We start from the raw sequence: 16,173 nt of genomic DNA, 5'->3' as shown, positions 1-16,173 counted from the left end.
GACCAACCTGTGCAGCATAGCAAGGCATCATCTCTACAAACACCAAAAGGCCAAAAAACAAAATGAAGGCTGCTTCCCTCCCCCATAATCTGATGCAAATATGGCTCAACATGTTAAGATTTGACAAAGTTGGGTGGGTACATGGATAGGGTACACATACTATTTTCTATTCTTATTTCTTTGTTTTAGTAATTGCACAATAGAAATAGCAGTTAAAAACAGATGGGGCAAGTCTTTGTGCCCTCATGGTTGTACAAATGTACCCCAAGTGACTGATGTGCCCCAGTTATATCTGGTGGCAGAGGTGGGTCTTAAGTCTGGGCTTTCTAATTCCTTCCTGAGGTCTTTTTATTTTAGGTCATGAGCAGTTTCCTTCGTCTTTGTACTTCAAACAAACAAAGCCCAAATTTCTATGGCTCATCCTCAGTATAAGTGCAGTAACTTCTTTCTGCATGTTCTTAGAGATGTGAGAATAAACATGTCCTCTTGAAGTTTCCTCGCAGTCCTCCCTGTAATCGGGAATCATTTGCACTCAGAAATCATGAGTCAAGTCTGACAGAGGTCTCTGATTTGTGTTTATAAGGATATTTTCTCTGAAACTGTGGGATAATTTTTAAGTAATTTATCAAATATTTATAGCGCCAGCCACAGTTCTAGGTGCTGGGGTTATTGCTCTGAGTATGGCAGAATCTTTGCTTTGGTGGAGTTTACCTTCTGGTGGAGGAGAGAGGTGAAAAATGTATCAGTCAATTCATAAATGAGATAATCTCAGGTGAGATATACACTTCTCTGTGAAAAGTCAAAAGACGCGCAGTGTCAGGAGATGGTGGGGGTGGTATGGAGGAGCAGGGGGCATGTTGAGATTGTGTGGCCAGCGAGGGCCCTTCCCTGAGGAAAGTGGTCAGTGGTGTGAACAGTGACCCAAGCAGAAGAAGAAAAAGCAACCCAGGCAGAGGGGACAGTATGACTTGAGGCCCTGATGTGCCAAAGTGGAATGAGCTGGGGTGGAAGGGCCCTTGGTTTCACAGGTTTAAAGCAGGGAGGAGGAGCGGTGAGAGCTGGGGCCTGACCAGCCCTGGCAGGAATGTGGCACAGAGCTGCCCTGCCTCTGCCTGTCCCAGCATTGCTGAGGTTGAATGACAGTTACTGGAGTTGATTTCTACCCTACACGTGTGGCGCTTTTTTTTTTTTTTTTTTCCTTCTCATTTTAGGGCAGCGATAGGAGTCAAACCTCATCTGCTGCCCGAAGTTGTAATAAAGTCTTCACAGTCTCATTTCCTGTTCTAAGAGGACGTGCAAAGTATAGGCTTTCCTCCTCCACCGCGGAGATCTGGGACCACAAGGCGGTCCGCGGCATCAGGACGGCAGAGGCGGGGGCGAGGGCGAGGGGAGAGGGTCGCCTCCCTTGATATTAATTCATCCGTAATGGGTATGAACGGAAAAAACCACCAAGCAGCACCGGGCAGCTCTGCCGTTGGCGGGCATAATGGGTTTCCTTTCAGAGCCGCATCTGACACGGCAGCCCCCAGGCTTCGGCTCAGCTCACCTGTTCCTCAGGCTCAGTAAAATGGCTGTCAATCTGTTTTAAGCGAGGAAAATTGGGATGGTTTTTCAGTGCTATTGCTGGCTTAGTTATGTCAAGCGATTTCTTCGGAGAGTAATAATAGGTGCTGTCTTCAGAAATAGTTTAGTCACAGATGCCTAGTTTTAAAGTCTACTTGCTTTCCTCCTGCCCTTTTCTTCAGTCTTATCTCCTATGCCTGGAGTCGAGTTTCTTCCAGAGATTTCCTCTTATGGAGACTAGCAGGCTGCATTTCATTTCTGGTTTCCTTCCATAATCATCTCCACCCCCTCCTCCTCTCTGCTGAACGCCCATGCCAAAGGTTCTGTCAAGCTGGCCAGTTGAGCACTTTGAAACACATTGTCAAAAAACGGAATGATGTCATGCGGAAAAGAGTCAACCTGGGGGCAGCGATGTTAATAAGTCAGCTCATTCCCTCCCCCACCCCAACGTTGGATAATTTATTTTTTAACCAATTTTTACCAACCAAATGTTAACACATATGCCTGATTGTCAACCTCCTCTGGGCACCAAACCTGTTTTTTTCTTGAGTGCAATAAGTGATTATCCAACTCATGCTGCTCCGAAAAAGAGGTTTTGTTTTAATAAGCAGTTTGCAGTTTGGCACACAATGCTGAGGAAAGCAACATTATCTCCAGCAGTAAACTCTGCAGTCATTGCAAAGCTTGACAAGAAAATGATTGAGTCTGTTTGTTATACCTTTGTGGGGCTGCCACTGCTGCTGCTGATGGAAATGTTGCTGTTTATTCAGCAATGCAATAACACTTTCTGTAATTTATGGATGCACATTCCCCAGATTACTAAAGGTAATATTGTTGACTAAAGGAAAGTATACGAATGGATAGTTTCAGTTGTTGCTGTCCTTATAAAAGTGATTGACTGTTCACTTTGCACAGGAAAGAATTTGCACAGGCTTCATCCCCCTTAACAATTACAGATTTTCCTTCCTCTGACAGTTACAAATAACATGGCTTGTCCTAAGTGGTAAAAATTTACTGATTCCATGGAAGTTCATGTCAGGGGCTATGTGGATCCTGTCGCCCTTATTTCCTGGCCAACTCTCCCGCCTTGCCCCTGGGGGGCGCCAGACAAGCCACGCCTGGACTCTTGGTGGCCTTCAGCCTGAGAGGGGGGTGCTTGGCCAAGTGGCTTCCAGCCCCAGACCCTTGGCTTTTCTTGTAAGAGGACTGCGGCTGCTGTGGAATCATCCTCAACCTTGCCTGGTGCCCCGCAGTGTGTGCTTGACATCTGATTTCAGGTGGTAGAAAAACACCTTTTGACCAGTTGTTTTGTGAGAAAGATTGGGTGAAGTTGGTCCTTTCGTCCCAGCAAATGTAGACAGAGATCCCTGGGCCATGGAAACCTGGCCACTCTTCTCAAAGTGTTGATCAGAAGACCGAAAATGTAGCATCAGGGTGCCCAGGTGCCCCTGTTGATGGACTAAGGAAGAGCACACTGAGAGGGCTCAGAGGGGCTGCCCTGAACTAGAGGGCCCAGCTCTAGGGGACCGGGGAGCTGCTCAGAGGCCTAGCATTTGCTCAGTGAATGGTAGTTGGTGCTTTCTCCTAGGCCACTTTGGGGTTGAAGCCTGTCAGCCTCCGTGGGCTAATGGTCAACAGGTGGACAACATTCTGAGGTCCCAGGTTTAGCCCTTATTGAAATGGAGAAGCAAGCTGCTCAGCGAGGGGACTTTCAGGAAAAAAAAAACCTTCACAGGTATATTTCAAAGTGCTGCCTTTTCTTCTTGGGAAACAAGTAGTTACACAAATATAAATACAAAATACACATAAGGCATCATATGTTTTGCAATTGAAAGTGTCCTGTGTATTTTCTTCTGAGCAAACTCTCAGTGGGCCAGTGTAGCCGTAACCAGCCAGCACTGTACTTAATATGCCTTTGTCAGCCCTGAAGTTCTCCACTGAATGATTTGTTATTTAATTGGTCATAGTAGGGGGGATCCTAGCATATGCGAGACAGCGTTCGTTAAATCTCAGTGATTGATGTCAGGAAGACAATAGTTAACAAAAATATTATTCATCATTTTGTTAGGCCAAGCCCATGCTGTTGAATAGAGAAGGGTTAACATGGGAACGATCTAATGTACTCGTTCTGGGTGAATGTTAGCTTGAAGATGAACTTTAGGTGAGACTCCCTGTTTTTTCCTATCCATGCCTCGTCTGTTTGCATATGTTCGCTGTATGTTGGTGAAAGATGAAAAAGAAAGCTGAAAAAGGAAGTTAGTTTATGTAAATTATCTTTCTCTTATCAATTTTATAGGTAGTTGTTTGTTTCTTCCTCTATCTCATTCTGTAAAGGTTCCCTATGTAGTTGTTTTGGTTTATGCTTTATCAATTTTACTATGTGAAGATTTTGTTTGATTTTGCCTTTTTAGCATGAAATAAGAATCTTTTGAAATTCAAACATGCTGTGAAATTCCAACCCAATTTTATTTACTAATGGCCTGTAATCAAAACACTTACTTTTGGTCATACAAATAATTACAAAATGATGGATTTGCTGAGTGTGGTTTCATGTTGCAACTGAAGTTCAGTCAGCTCATGTTAGTCTTGACATTAACCGAATTGAGAAGGATAACAAGAATGTTACCAGGTGACTCTCAGCTCATATAATTTGGGTAATCCTAATCTCACCTAAATTTTAGAGTTCAGTTGGGTTTATAGACATTCTATTATTTCCTCTAAATCTCAAATTAGCCATCTAATACTGACAGCTATGTTTTGGGTCAGAGTCTTCTCTCTCTTTATATATACATATTTATGTATGTTTATATATTAGTATGTATATTATGTGTATATATTGATTTTATCCCCTTATAATCCACATATTAATAGTATTTCTGAGTGATAAGCTGTGTTATCACTCAGAAATTAAGAGTGCAAATTATATGCTTTTAAATATATATATATATATATATATATTTAACACACTAGATGGTTTCCTTAGTCATAATGAAGAAGCAAATTGAAAAGACTAGAGAAAGAAATTTATAAAAGATAGCGTAGGAAAGACATTCAGTCCAGCTACATTGATCTCTAATCTGTATGTCTTAACCAAGTAGGTCACCACATTTTCAGAGATAATTCTCTTCATTTTTTTTTTTCCTTTTTACTACACTGGAAGCTTGTATTCCATGGGAGAAAAGTAATTATATCTGGAATCTTGCAGAGTACTAATAATACTAATAATGTGATGATAATGTGATGATCTGCTTTTTTTCTCTATAGCAGTCATCACTTTTAGTGTTGTATGTTTGTTTGCATTTGTATATGTGTGTGTGTATCTGTGTGTATATCTATGTGAATGAATAAATGAACAGATACTGTTTACTGTAAACTTAACTTTTTACAGGCATTCATCCACATACTCTCCAAGGTAGATATGATTATGATCCCTACATGACAGGTAGTGAAACTGAAGTCGAGAGTATAAATATCACTTGCCCAAAGTTACATAGCTCCTAAGTCAAAAAGCCAGGATTTAAAATGAAAATGTCCAGCCCTGGTATCTGCACTCTCCACCCTTACGTTTGCTGCTGCTGAGGAGTGAAGGTGACTGTGACAGGATGCTTCACTGGCACTATTGTTGCTTCTGAGTTTGTCCAGTTAGTTGGATGGCCAGTCACTTTGCCCTCATCCTTGGTCCATGTTTTCTTCCTAGGAGTCCCCTTGGCAACACCTCCATTCAACATGCACTTACAACACACCCTCAAAGGCAAAACACCAAGTTCATTTTTCCATCTGAGTCTACTGAGGGATTTTTTCTTTCTTTTTTAAAAAATGACATATAATAATTGTACATGTTTATGGGGTACATAGTGATGTTTTAGCACATATGTATAGTGATCCTCAGCTCAGGGTAATTAGCATATCCATCATCTTGAACATTGATCATTCCTTTGTGTTGGGAACATGCAACGACCTCCTAGCTATTTGAAACTGTATTATTGCTAACCGTAGTCATCTTGCAGTGCTATAGAACACTAGAACTTACTCTCTTATCTAGCTGGGATTCTATATCCTTTAACAAATCTGAGAGACTTTACATGAGCAAATGTGATACATGAGAAATTGTGCCAGTCACTTTTCAGCTGCACATTCCTCCACAGTAAGTGGAATTGGTGGGGCTTGAATAGTAGAGAGAAAGAAATTTTCCTTTTCTTTTTCTTTTTTTTTTGTAAACCGCTCTTTCCTGTTTAAGTGCTCATGTACTTAGTTTCTTTCTCTCTCTCTCCCTCTCTCCCTTTCCCCTTGCTTTCTCTCTCTAAGTCTCGTGTTCCTTATTTGGCGAGAAGGTTTTTTTTTTTTTTTTCTTCAGTGTTCCACTTAATTACAAAACCACGCCTAACAATCGTCTCCAAATTCTCAACTCCCGTTCTTCTTTTGTAATAAAGATGCAGTGATGACATGATGTGGTCTGCTGTTGATTTGAATGAAATGAGTATCTGATGAATGAACACCTTGATATAATGTGATCATTTTTAGTAAGAAAAGTGGTCTGGGAGGCGGGGCTATGGACACATGCAGGGCTTTTGTTTTGGAGAAACCTTGAGGACAGTTAAAACAATGGCCAGTGGCCTCAGTCCCCTGCCCACTCCACCCAGTCCCCCACGAGTCTAAACATCTTGCTTTGTCAGCTGGACTGGCCCCAGGTGAGCCAGGAGGGGACTGGGAGGCACAGCCCCTGCAATCTGGGATATTGTTTAAATACCGTAAAAAGCCTCCCTCATTTACTCCTTCTGAGCACCGGAGAGAAAAACGGTGTGGTAATCCTGGCATAGCAGGTGGTGCGACTTTCATATCAGTCTAAAATGAAATTGTGGGGATGTTTTTTTCCCCTCTCTCCCGTTCACTCTTTTTAATCTTTAAATAAGACGATTGGTAGCCTGTTGGCAAGAAAATGGGCCCTGAATTTTTATTCAAAGTTATACAAGGATGATAGTTGGAATTTTTGGCAGGAGGCACGCCATTGCTTTTCAGAAAGTGCTGTCAAGGGAAGCTTTTTCTGAATTACCTGCTGGGCCTGGGCGCTTTTATGTTGTTGTTGTGACAGGTAGATTTATAAGGCTTGAAATTTGTACAAATCAGTTGTCATTCAGTGCGAGCTGTCAATGTGTCAAGCTGTCAGCCTGCTGCGAGGGGACGCCTGAGGGGGAGTACAAGGGGGCAACCATGGAGAAAGGAAATGAGTTCAAACAGACCTGAAATGGAGCTCAGTTCTCGGGGTTTGCTGCCCCCGTAGAGCCGGCATTGATTTTTCTTGATGTTGAGCAACAGCAAACCTTAAATGACACGTTGTTAGCAATCTAAAGTTGCTGTTTATTGTCTTTTAAATGGCAGCAAATCATGCAGAAGAGAATACAGTGTGTATTTTTGAATTGTGCATGTTTAGCAGCATCCTGTTCGTGTCACTTTTCTGGCCTGGCTGGTTTCAGCCAAGGGACCTGCTGCTTCACTGATGAGTCCAACTTTCGGTAGCATTTTGCAGACGCAGCGTGAAAGGAAGCTGTGTGCTCGTCTCTCCCTGGGCTGTGGCTCGCTGATAAACACAATATTAAAGGAGCAGTGGGCTGATGCTGTTTAGCCTAAAAAAAGAGAGTCATCGTGTCCCTAGCCTGACCTTACCTCCCTTTTAAGACAGAAGGTCTCAGCTGAGAGGGCTTTCCTGGACAATGCTGGACGATGTAGTATGTTTTCTGAGACAGCTATCCATGACATCTCCTTCTACTTTAAACCAATTATTTAATGAAAAAACCCTTCAAACCTGTAAAAAATCATCAGGAAAATGCTCTGTTACTACCCAAAATAATCTGGTGAATTTCTCCGTTTGTTTAAGAGCATCTTCGTTCTATAGTAAATATTTAGTGTGGTTCAGATTGTCTTTGCTTGCCTCGTGTATGGCTCCTGGGAGGCTTCACATGTAACTCCTTCCGTTCGCCTCCTTCTGCAGTCTTTCTTACACATACCCAGTATATAGAGAAATTTGAACCCAGTATATAGAGAAGTTATGGAGGGGGGCAAAAAAGCATATTTTTGAAAAATAAAATCAAATAGACATGAAGGGCCCTAGTTTTTTTTCAATGTGTGTGGCATTTAGCAAAGCGGCTGGGCTTCTGTCGAGATGTTTAAGCCTTTGTACCTTTGGACAGAGTATCCACACTTTAATCAGTTGTATGATTTCTGTCGATTTTGTGCATCCCATGTCCATCAGGTGGCAAAGAGGAGAGGAGGTCGGGGTAGGGGCAGGGGCAAGGGAAGAGGCCAAGAAGGGGAGAGGTGGCTGGGGATGGAAGCTGGGAAGGTGACACTTGAGGAGCAGTCAGCACCAAGAGGTAAAAAAATTAATCTAAGATTTCCATCTAGCCATTACTGGCTGGCGTTCACGGCCTCTGAGCCTCTGAGCTAAAAAGTCTGCAGAGAGTCTCCTGGCGCTACAGAGTTTGTCTTGTAAAAGTGCAGCTGTCCAAAACATGACAGCTACAGCATTAGCAGGGCCATTAAGAGGTGTAGAACATTTCCAGGGAAATGATTTGAAAAATGACAATGCTGGCTCCTGTGTGATATTAATTATACCCTGTACTCGTGGCAAATAAGCTAAAATCGCTGGCAAGAAAGACAAAGTGAGGTGTCTTGGTTCTGACCGTCGTTCGGATCAAACAGCCACCAAGCTGGCGAGGGCTTTATGGTCCACAGGTAATTGTACGGGTGAGAGGTACATGCTGGAAACCATCAGTCAGGGCTGTGTCTGGAGGATGGTCTTATGGTGAGTATGAACTGCAGGTGGCTGGGGTAAAGCAGGATGTCCATGGAGAGGGCGAGTGGTAGAAGGTAAAAGGTTGGCAGGGCTGTCCTCCATCCACAGCACGTAGATCCAAGCTGTGCTGCCCCAGTAGACCTTTCTGTGATGATGGAAATGTTCTACATCTGCAATGTCCAATATGGTAGCCACTAGCCTCATATAGATATTGAGCACTTCAAATGTGGGTGCTGCAACTGAGGAACCGAATTTTAAATTTTATTTGCTTTTAATTAACATTGAAATAGCCACATGTGGCTACCATATGGGGGAGAGCAAGACCCTAGAGAATGGTTTCTCAATAAGATTCTGAGGCTGGAGTAGGATGTAGGAATGAGTGGTGACAAGAATCAGGACTTGCACTGCAAGCCCTTCCTGGTGTAAAAAATAACCCTTGACTTTTTCCAGTTACTTCTTACTTTGTTTTATCCTGACCTTACCCAGGGAAGTAAGCAAGAATAGTACAGCTCATTTTACAGATGGGAAAACCAAGGCCTAGGAAGATCAAATTACTCTACTTAAGGTCACAGAGTAAGTCAGGCACTAGGTCTGCCAGTGCCTTTTCCTTAAGATGCTGCCTTCTTTTCCAAGGGTTCTGATGGGTGACACCTTTTTCCCCCTAAGTAAGTCTGTGCTACACATCTGCTTCGCTTCATGCTCCTGCATCTTCTTTCCGCAGCATTCTTTGTCTTAGCATCCAACACATTGCGTGTGAAGGGCATGCCCAAATCTGAAACAGCTTAGAGGATGCTCCCCATTTCCCTTGCCTTGGCTGTACTTTATGGAAGGCGGTCAGTCCATTGGCCTGTGCCCTAGGGAGCCCTTCCTTAAACCTGGCAGCCCTGCACTTCTGAATTGTGCTTTTGACCTATGGATCAGATACATCATCCTCCTCTTGCCACTGATCCTGTAGCTAAATTACTCTATATAAACAAGCCGTTGTTATTCCTGACTGTGAGAGATGTGGTGCTGGCTCTTGTTGAAGAGGAAAATAGACCTGGGAAGAAAGAGGTCATGAGCAGGTCAAAGTGCCAGAAGAAAAGGCTTCTGGGGCTAAAGTTCCCAGATTTGGGGTTTGTGGGGTAGGGGTAGGGTGGGGTATGCTGCATGAAGACCATCTACAGGGACGTGTATGCTGTGCATGTGACCACCTATTTGTATTAAGTGGAATCCACCCATGAGATTTATCAAATAAAAAATCTGAAAGAAAGCCTGGGCTAAGGTCTGCCTGGACCTTTTGAAGAACTGTTGAAATGTTGCTGGGCTATGATCTACTAATCCTCCAAGTGTGCTGAACATGAGAAATAGCATTCACTGTTAAACCACCAAGTACAGAGAAAATGTCTTGAAATTATAGTGTTTGGTAAATTAGAGATTGCTTGTATTTCTCCCCTTCCAGAGCTGAGCCAAGGCTGCTTTCCCTCTTTCCTTGTTTACCTTGAGAATGCACTTTGCTGCCTGTGGTGTTTCTGTTAACCTCCCTGAACCCTTGCGATTTCATTCATGTGATTTGTTATTGAATGACCTTTTGAGGATTTTACAAAACATGACCTTTTCTTGTCAAACATTCAAGGGTTTGTAAAGTGAAGCTGTCACAGGGACTCTGCATGTTTGCTAATTTTAACTAATATGTTTCCCCACATCCTTGGAAATGCAAATCACTTATTTGTCCCATGAATGGCTGCTCTTTCTTGCCTGTTGGTCTGAGATGCCTCCAAGCTGCTCAAAGGGACATCCTCGGCCTGGGAATTCTGACTCTTCTTCTTAAAGTGAGGAAACAGGAACACTGATTTTGTTGTAAGTTAATTTGACCCCTTGGGAACAACAATGGAAGATGCAAGGAGAGAATGAAAGGGTTCAGAACAATCCAATTCTTGAGATACCAATGGAAATAATGGACACTCTCACAATGTTCTGTGTGGTTCTAGTATCTGCCTTGCCCAGGGAAAAGAGTTTTTGTTTTGTTTTTTTTCCTGGTGGAAACAAAGGTGCAAATAAGGGAATTTTTATATACAAAAATAGAATTATAGGCAGAATCAAGGAAAAAAACATTGGGAACTTGCTTTCCATTGGTAATTTGGTATTAAATTTTGGTAATAAAAAAGTTAATAATAACAATAGCTTATCTAACATCTATTGAGTGCTTACCATGTGCTATACATTGTGTTCAATGCTTTACATGTATTATCTCAATTATCTCAACTACCCTATGAGCTAGGTGGTATTATTATCTTTACCAGTAACTTGCACAGGATCAGTTGGGAAAGGTAGTATTTGACATAGGTTTTTTCTGACTTGACTGTGCTATATCATCTCTTCTGTACATGTATGAATTTTGACTTATGTAGTGAAAGTGATGGTATACTAGTTCAAAAGCTTATTTTCTTAATGAGAAAAATGCTCTATGTGATATCTTTTTTCCTCCAGAATACTATCTTTTGTGATTGATAATCACTCAATTGAGTTATTGTCAGCTTCCCTAAATCCTGCTTTTGGGAATTCAGTGCTAGGTCAAATCATGTGCCTCGTGTTTGCCGCTAATGGAAGAAGAGTTGAGTAGGGCTCCTGAGACACTTTTAAAAATGCATTCAGTGAGTTTCTTATTAGGAGGAAAAAATAATCCCCTAAATATTCCAAATGATGCACGGTTACTGTCACTAATGACTTGGGGTTAAGGGAGGAGAGATTTTGATCTTGAATGACTAAGAAATGGCTGCCTGTTTCGAAGTTGTTTGTTAAAAGGGAAGGGATGGGATAGCATATGGACTGAATAAACTTCAAATTTTCTGAGCTTGGAGAAATTCCATTTGGATTGTGTGTAAATTGCTTGAAGATATTGTTTTATTTTGGTTCCTCTCCACTCAAGGTAGGGCTGTGTCTTAGAGAGGTCGGCCAGCCATAAAGGAGCTGAATGTTGGATTCTCTCCCCAAGGTCTAATACGGAGTCTCTTTTATAACATTCAAATGCTTGGCCTTGCTCCACTGTTGATCCCCCTAGTCATCTGGAAAACTCTGTTTATCTAGGTAGGGGGATTACTGGGCTTTTCCAGCTTCCAAGCATAACTCCTAGGAGATGCTGTCTTTCAAATGACTTTCATGTGTTTTCCTTCCTCATTCATTTGATAGACACAGATGCACAAAATAATTTGTGTCTTTGAAACAATGGAAATTTTTGAAGTGCTGCCTCATATTGTTTGGAAAGGGTCATTACAACTTTATATATTAAAAAAAGTTCAGATTCTGGATAGAAAAATATATTTCACTTCTTTTATGAGTCTGTTCTCAAGAGCCAAGCAATTTGTTGTAAAAGAACATAAGAAATATTGAGAATGAGAAAAGTTATTCATTCTATAAAGCCCTGTGCCTCCTCATACTTCTTTTTCCCACTACAGGCTTTGATCGCTTCATAAATGACGCTCAATGTGAGAGAACCTGTCCGCCCTGCTATTTCAAATGTATTGAAGGTGTTTATGATGGATAGTTAGGTTTCAACTATACAGTAACCCAGCTTTCTACTAAAGAGGGCCCTTATATCTTAATGCTTAATAGCAGTGGCTTATATATTTCAGGATCTTACTATTCTGGATATAATCAGCCTCATCTTAAAGGTTTTTTTTTTTTTTTTTTAAAGTCAGTATTTTATAAAGTGGATTTTGGGTGAAGAAGGAAGATCATGAAAATCTCATCTTTGGAGCTTCTCTTTTAAACCGAGTCAAGTTTAGTGTCCGTTTCATTATTAAGAATGTACTTTTTAAAAGAATTCTGTCAACTACAGTTATTGGCAGTACCCAGGGCCACCAGACACTTTGCCAGTAATTACTATCCAGGACTTGCAACTTTATAGTAGAAGTCTGAGTGTTTTTTAAAATCTCCAAAAATATTATTTAACTAATTCTAATATCATATAAAGCACTTTTAGGAGAATGGAAGTGAGAGAACATTGTAAAATTCATAAGAAGCGTAAGAAAGAGAGGGAATAATTGTATTAGGTTAGTGATTTCCAATATTTTAAAGAGAAAGATGTGAGAATCTGATGAAAACTGGCCATTAGTCTCAGAAAAATACACATTAACATAACATTTTCCATTTAATTTGAGATTCATGGATTCTCCTCAACACCATTCTTGGGGCCCTAGATAAAGCACCTTAGATTAAGAATTCTTCCCACTGCAATAGAGAATCATGCCGGCCAAGGAGGCAGTTCAGACATTGACAGGTTGTTCAAGCTTTTAAAGAATTAAGACATAATTTTGTTTTTTTGATCATAAAATTATTGTTCTCTATGCATAAAAACTGTGTCACCAGTACTGCATTGATGAGGACAGCCAAGGATCTTGATACCTATCAGCTGAGCTCTTAGAAATCTAACCATGAACTGTTAGCTTTCTAAGAGTGTGGGATGATAGGAGAAAAACAATGAATTTAGTGCTGGGAGACTTGGGTTCTAGCCTTTCCCCATACGCTGTAATGATGAGCAAGTCATTTGACCTCTCCAGTCCCCAATTTTATATCAGTTGGATTGTGATCCCCCAATGTGCCTTTAATTTTAAAATTCAATCAGTTAACCATTCTTTTTTTTGTTTGTTTGTTTGCAATTTGGGTTTTATAAGATCAAGCCCATTTTCAAGAAGAAGGAGGTTAAGACAAATTTTGTTTCTTAGAAAAGGTTCATATTTAATTTGGGGCTTTCAGAGAGTCAAGAAGAAATGATACAGATTATCTGTTACAGTAGAAATGCTGAGTTTCCTTGGGGTGAAATATAGTGAAAAATATGAAATTCTAGGAGTATTAGTATGGAGCCAGAATGCTTTTCAGACCCATTGGGACACAAAAATTCAATTTATTTGTCATTGCTCATGTTTATCATTATTACCTCTGCCATCTTCCAGTTATTCCTTACTACTGCCTTCTTAGGTAGATCTAGAGAGTTCCTGACAACTGTCCTGAAGTTTATCCTTGAATGAGTCCTGCGGAACTGAAATGAGCTATGTTGCTTACACAAGTTTATAGTATTGAGTATGTAAAAATTGATTATATGAATTGGAGTTATCTTGTCAAACTTAACTAAATTAGAGTCAAGAGACTGGAGGAGAAAAAGGACTCAGGACACAAGTGCCTGCCCACGGGTGATATTGTAAGCCAACTGCCAAAATACTATAATTTTAAGAACAGTTTAACCTAGTAGCTGCTGAAATGAACTGCTGTGACTCTCAGACTGGTGTTATCTGCTGCCCCACCACTTACCAATCAGAGCTTGCCTGCTTCCAAAAACTTCACTAGTGCCAATGAGTTTTCTTTCAAAAGAATACATAACATTTATCTTTTAATAAAGCCCCAACCTTCCTTCTCTTTGTTCTTTTGACACACTGAAGACCACCCCAGTCTGTGTGTATGCCCCAAATTGCAATTCAGTTTTCCCAAACAAAATGTTTTGTTTAGAGATTTGTCTCTATATTTTTTATTTGACTTTGACAAGTAGAAAAGGAGAAATTCGTTGGGACAACTTGCTTAGTTTCATCCTGGGTTCCTGGATTCTAAAAGAGTAACAAAAATAAACTGGGAATGCCACACAGTTCATATGACTAAATTGCAGTGGAAAAGTCTCAAGACTGGGAATACCGAGACTTGAATTCTAAATCCATTTCTCCGAGTTTGATTATGAGTGCCTTCTTTATGAGAGTCCTTTCTTCCTGAAGGTCTCCCTGATGCCGGTTGGATTTTTGATAGCTCAGATGATAGGAGCTGTTTGAATATAGAAGACAGTCTGTTCCACACTGTAGTTTACACCAGTCTTCAGTCAAGAGTCAGCCTGTTCTCCATCTGGGTATGTTCCAAAATTTCCCAAGTTTGCCCCAAGCAGAGAATCGCACCCAGAAAGTTTGTACACTGTGGGATAATTAACTAAAACATTTTCTTCCCTAGCAGTTGAAGGACAAGAAAAGGAGAAGTTAAATACATTGAAAGGCCATGGTGGAACACTTTGATCTGATTGGAGAGTGACAGACAGCAGGACCATTGTCCTAAGGCATCCTTTCTGGGCACATTCTAACCCCTTCCTGCTGCTGCTGTAATGTTAAGAGTGATTGGAATGAAAATAATTATCAGTATTTCAAACATGAAGGAACTGAGTTGCAGAAATTAACTTACCTAAGGTCATGGTGAAGCTGGGACAGAAGTCTACATTTCTTTGACTTGAGCCAGGTTCTTTGTGTGAGCAGTTGAAGGAGAAAGAGTGATGGCTGTGGTTGGGAACTAAGTACTCTCTTGCCATCTCACCTCCTCCCAAATAAGCCTGCCTTTCTTTCTTTTTGAAATGGGGTCTTGCTCTGTCACTCAGGCTGGAGTGCAGTGGTGCAATCATGGCTCACTCCAACCTCTGCCTCCTGGACTCAGGTGCTCTTCCTACCTTGGGCTCCCAAGTAGCTGTAACTACAGGCATGTACCACCATGCTCAGTTAATTTTTGTACTTTTTGTAGAGGTGGGGTTTCATCATATTGCCCAGGCTGGTCTTGAACTCCTGGACTCAAGTAATCTACCCGCCTCAGTCTCCCAAAGTGCTGGGATTACAGGCGTGAGCCACTGCTCCTGGTGAACCCTTGTCTTCTAATGGTAAGATAAGTAAAGTTCACTGCTGGTAACTCCTTCTCTTAAGCCCAACCAAACTGAGGCCAGTCTTAACATGTGCTCATGCATAGGTATGTCTGTGTTAAGTGTGTGAGAAGGTGGAATATTAACTCTCTTACCATGTAGCTGAATTTCTTCTCTGTTGATTCAGAAATGGAAAGAGAATGTCAGGACTCCTGTAGTGCCTTTAAAACAAAGGTGCAGTGAAAGTATTGAAACCAGAAATGAAAATAAGTGGGCTATTTTTAGAACTGAGGTTCTGTTTTCTCACTGACTCCCAGTTTCTAGTTAAGGGCAGAGAGTCCATTCTGGACTACATGGGCTCTATCTGTGCCCTTCTAGAAGTCTGAATTTCCACTGTGCCTTTCTATTTCAAGTATTAAAGGACTGGGGACATTTATAGGAGGTGATGATCTTTTGGCACAGAAGACTATGTCTCCCAGAGCTCCCGCAGTGATTTTTCATCCCTTTCTTCTCACTTCTTTTCTGTTTACCTTTGGCTTGAATAAGTCGATTGGCATGTCTCTTTGTACTGGGAAAATTCACTGTTTGCCACAAGCAAGAGAGAAGGCAGAAAGCATGGTTACAAACAGATCTGAGGGTATGTTTATGTCTCTATTTCTGGGGGCAAGGGACAGTGTTGCCATCCATTAAACATTTATTGTATTAGCAATCTCTGGCCATCCCTGCTAATGGAGGGAAAGGATGTTATGATAATCCAAAATAGCACAAAGTTCCCAGTTTTAAAAATCTGATTTGGCAGTGCATTACAATAATATCCCATGAATTCAACCTAATTAGGAAGGAGGCCAGTTTGGATTAGTGAAGCCCAAATGATATTTTATGGAAAATTGATTTTGTAGCTTCCAAATTTATGCAGCCACTTGAATTAGATATCAAAGTCTACAATAGAAATTCCTAGAACAGTTTTAATGACTAGTTAAAAATACTTGGCATTATATTACAAAATGTTAGAGAAATGGCTACTTCCAAAGTGATCAAGACATTTCAGAACAGTCCTCTTTAGTTTTAACTATCTTCTAAAAGTCTTTCCTATCTTGTATTTATGAACACGGCCTTTCTTGACATACGATAGGAAAGTAAATGCTTGTTAAAATTTCTACGAATTTCCAGTCTGTTAGATTTGAATGAA

General features: G+C 41.0%; 1 protein-coding gene across 1 annotated transcript in view; it reads left to right on the top strand.

Annotated features, from left to right (window-relative positions):
- The first annotated feature begins 1,353 nt into the window (after window positions 1-1,353).
- LOC105548783 (chromosome unknown open reading frame, human C10orf11) overlaps window positions 1,354-16,173 on the top strand; it is a 1,000,756-nt gene continuing 985,936 nt past the window's right edge. Inside the window, exon 1 of the mRNA XM_011992972.1 lies at window positions 1,354-1,562. Coding sequence (XP_011848362.1) covers window positions 1,426-1,562 — 137 coding nt within the window. The 5' untranslated portion in view covers window positions 1,354-1,425. The remainder of the gene's footprint in view (window positions 1,563-16,173) is intronic.

Source organism: Mandrillus leucophaeus, unplaced genomic scaffold (genome assembly GCF_000951045.1).
Source record: "Mandrillus leucophaeus isolate KB7577 unplaced genomic scaffold, Mleu.le_1.0 Scaffold111, whole genome shotgun sequence".
In the NCBI taxonomy this organism is placed as follows: domain Eukaryota; kingdom Metazoa; phylum Chordata; class Mammalia; order Primates; family Cercopithecidae; genus Mandrillus; species Mandrillus leucophaeus.
Note: the sequence above shows the minus strand (reverse complement) of the source record. Positions and strands in the feature narration are given on the sequence as shown.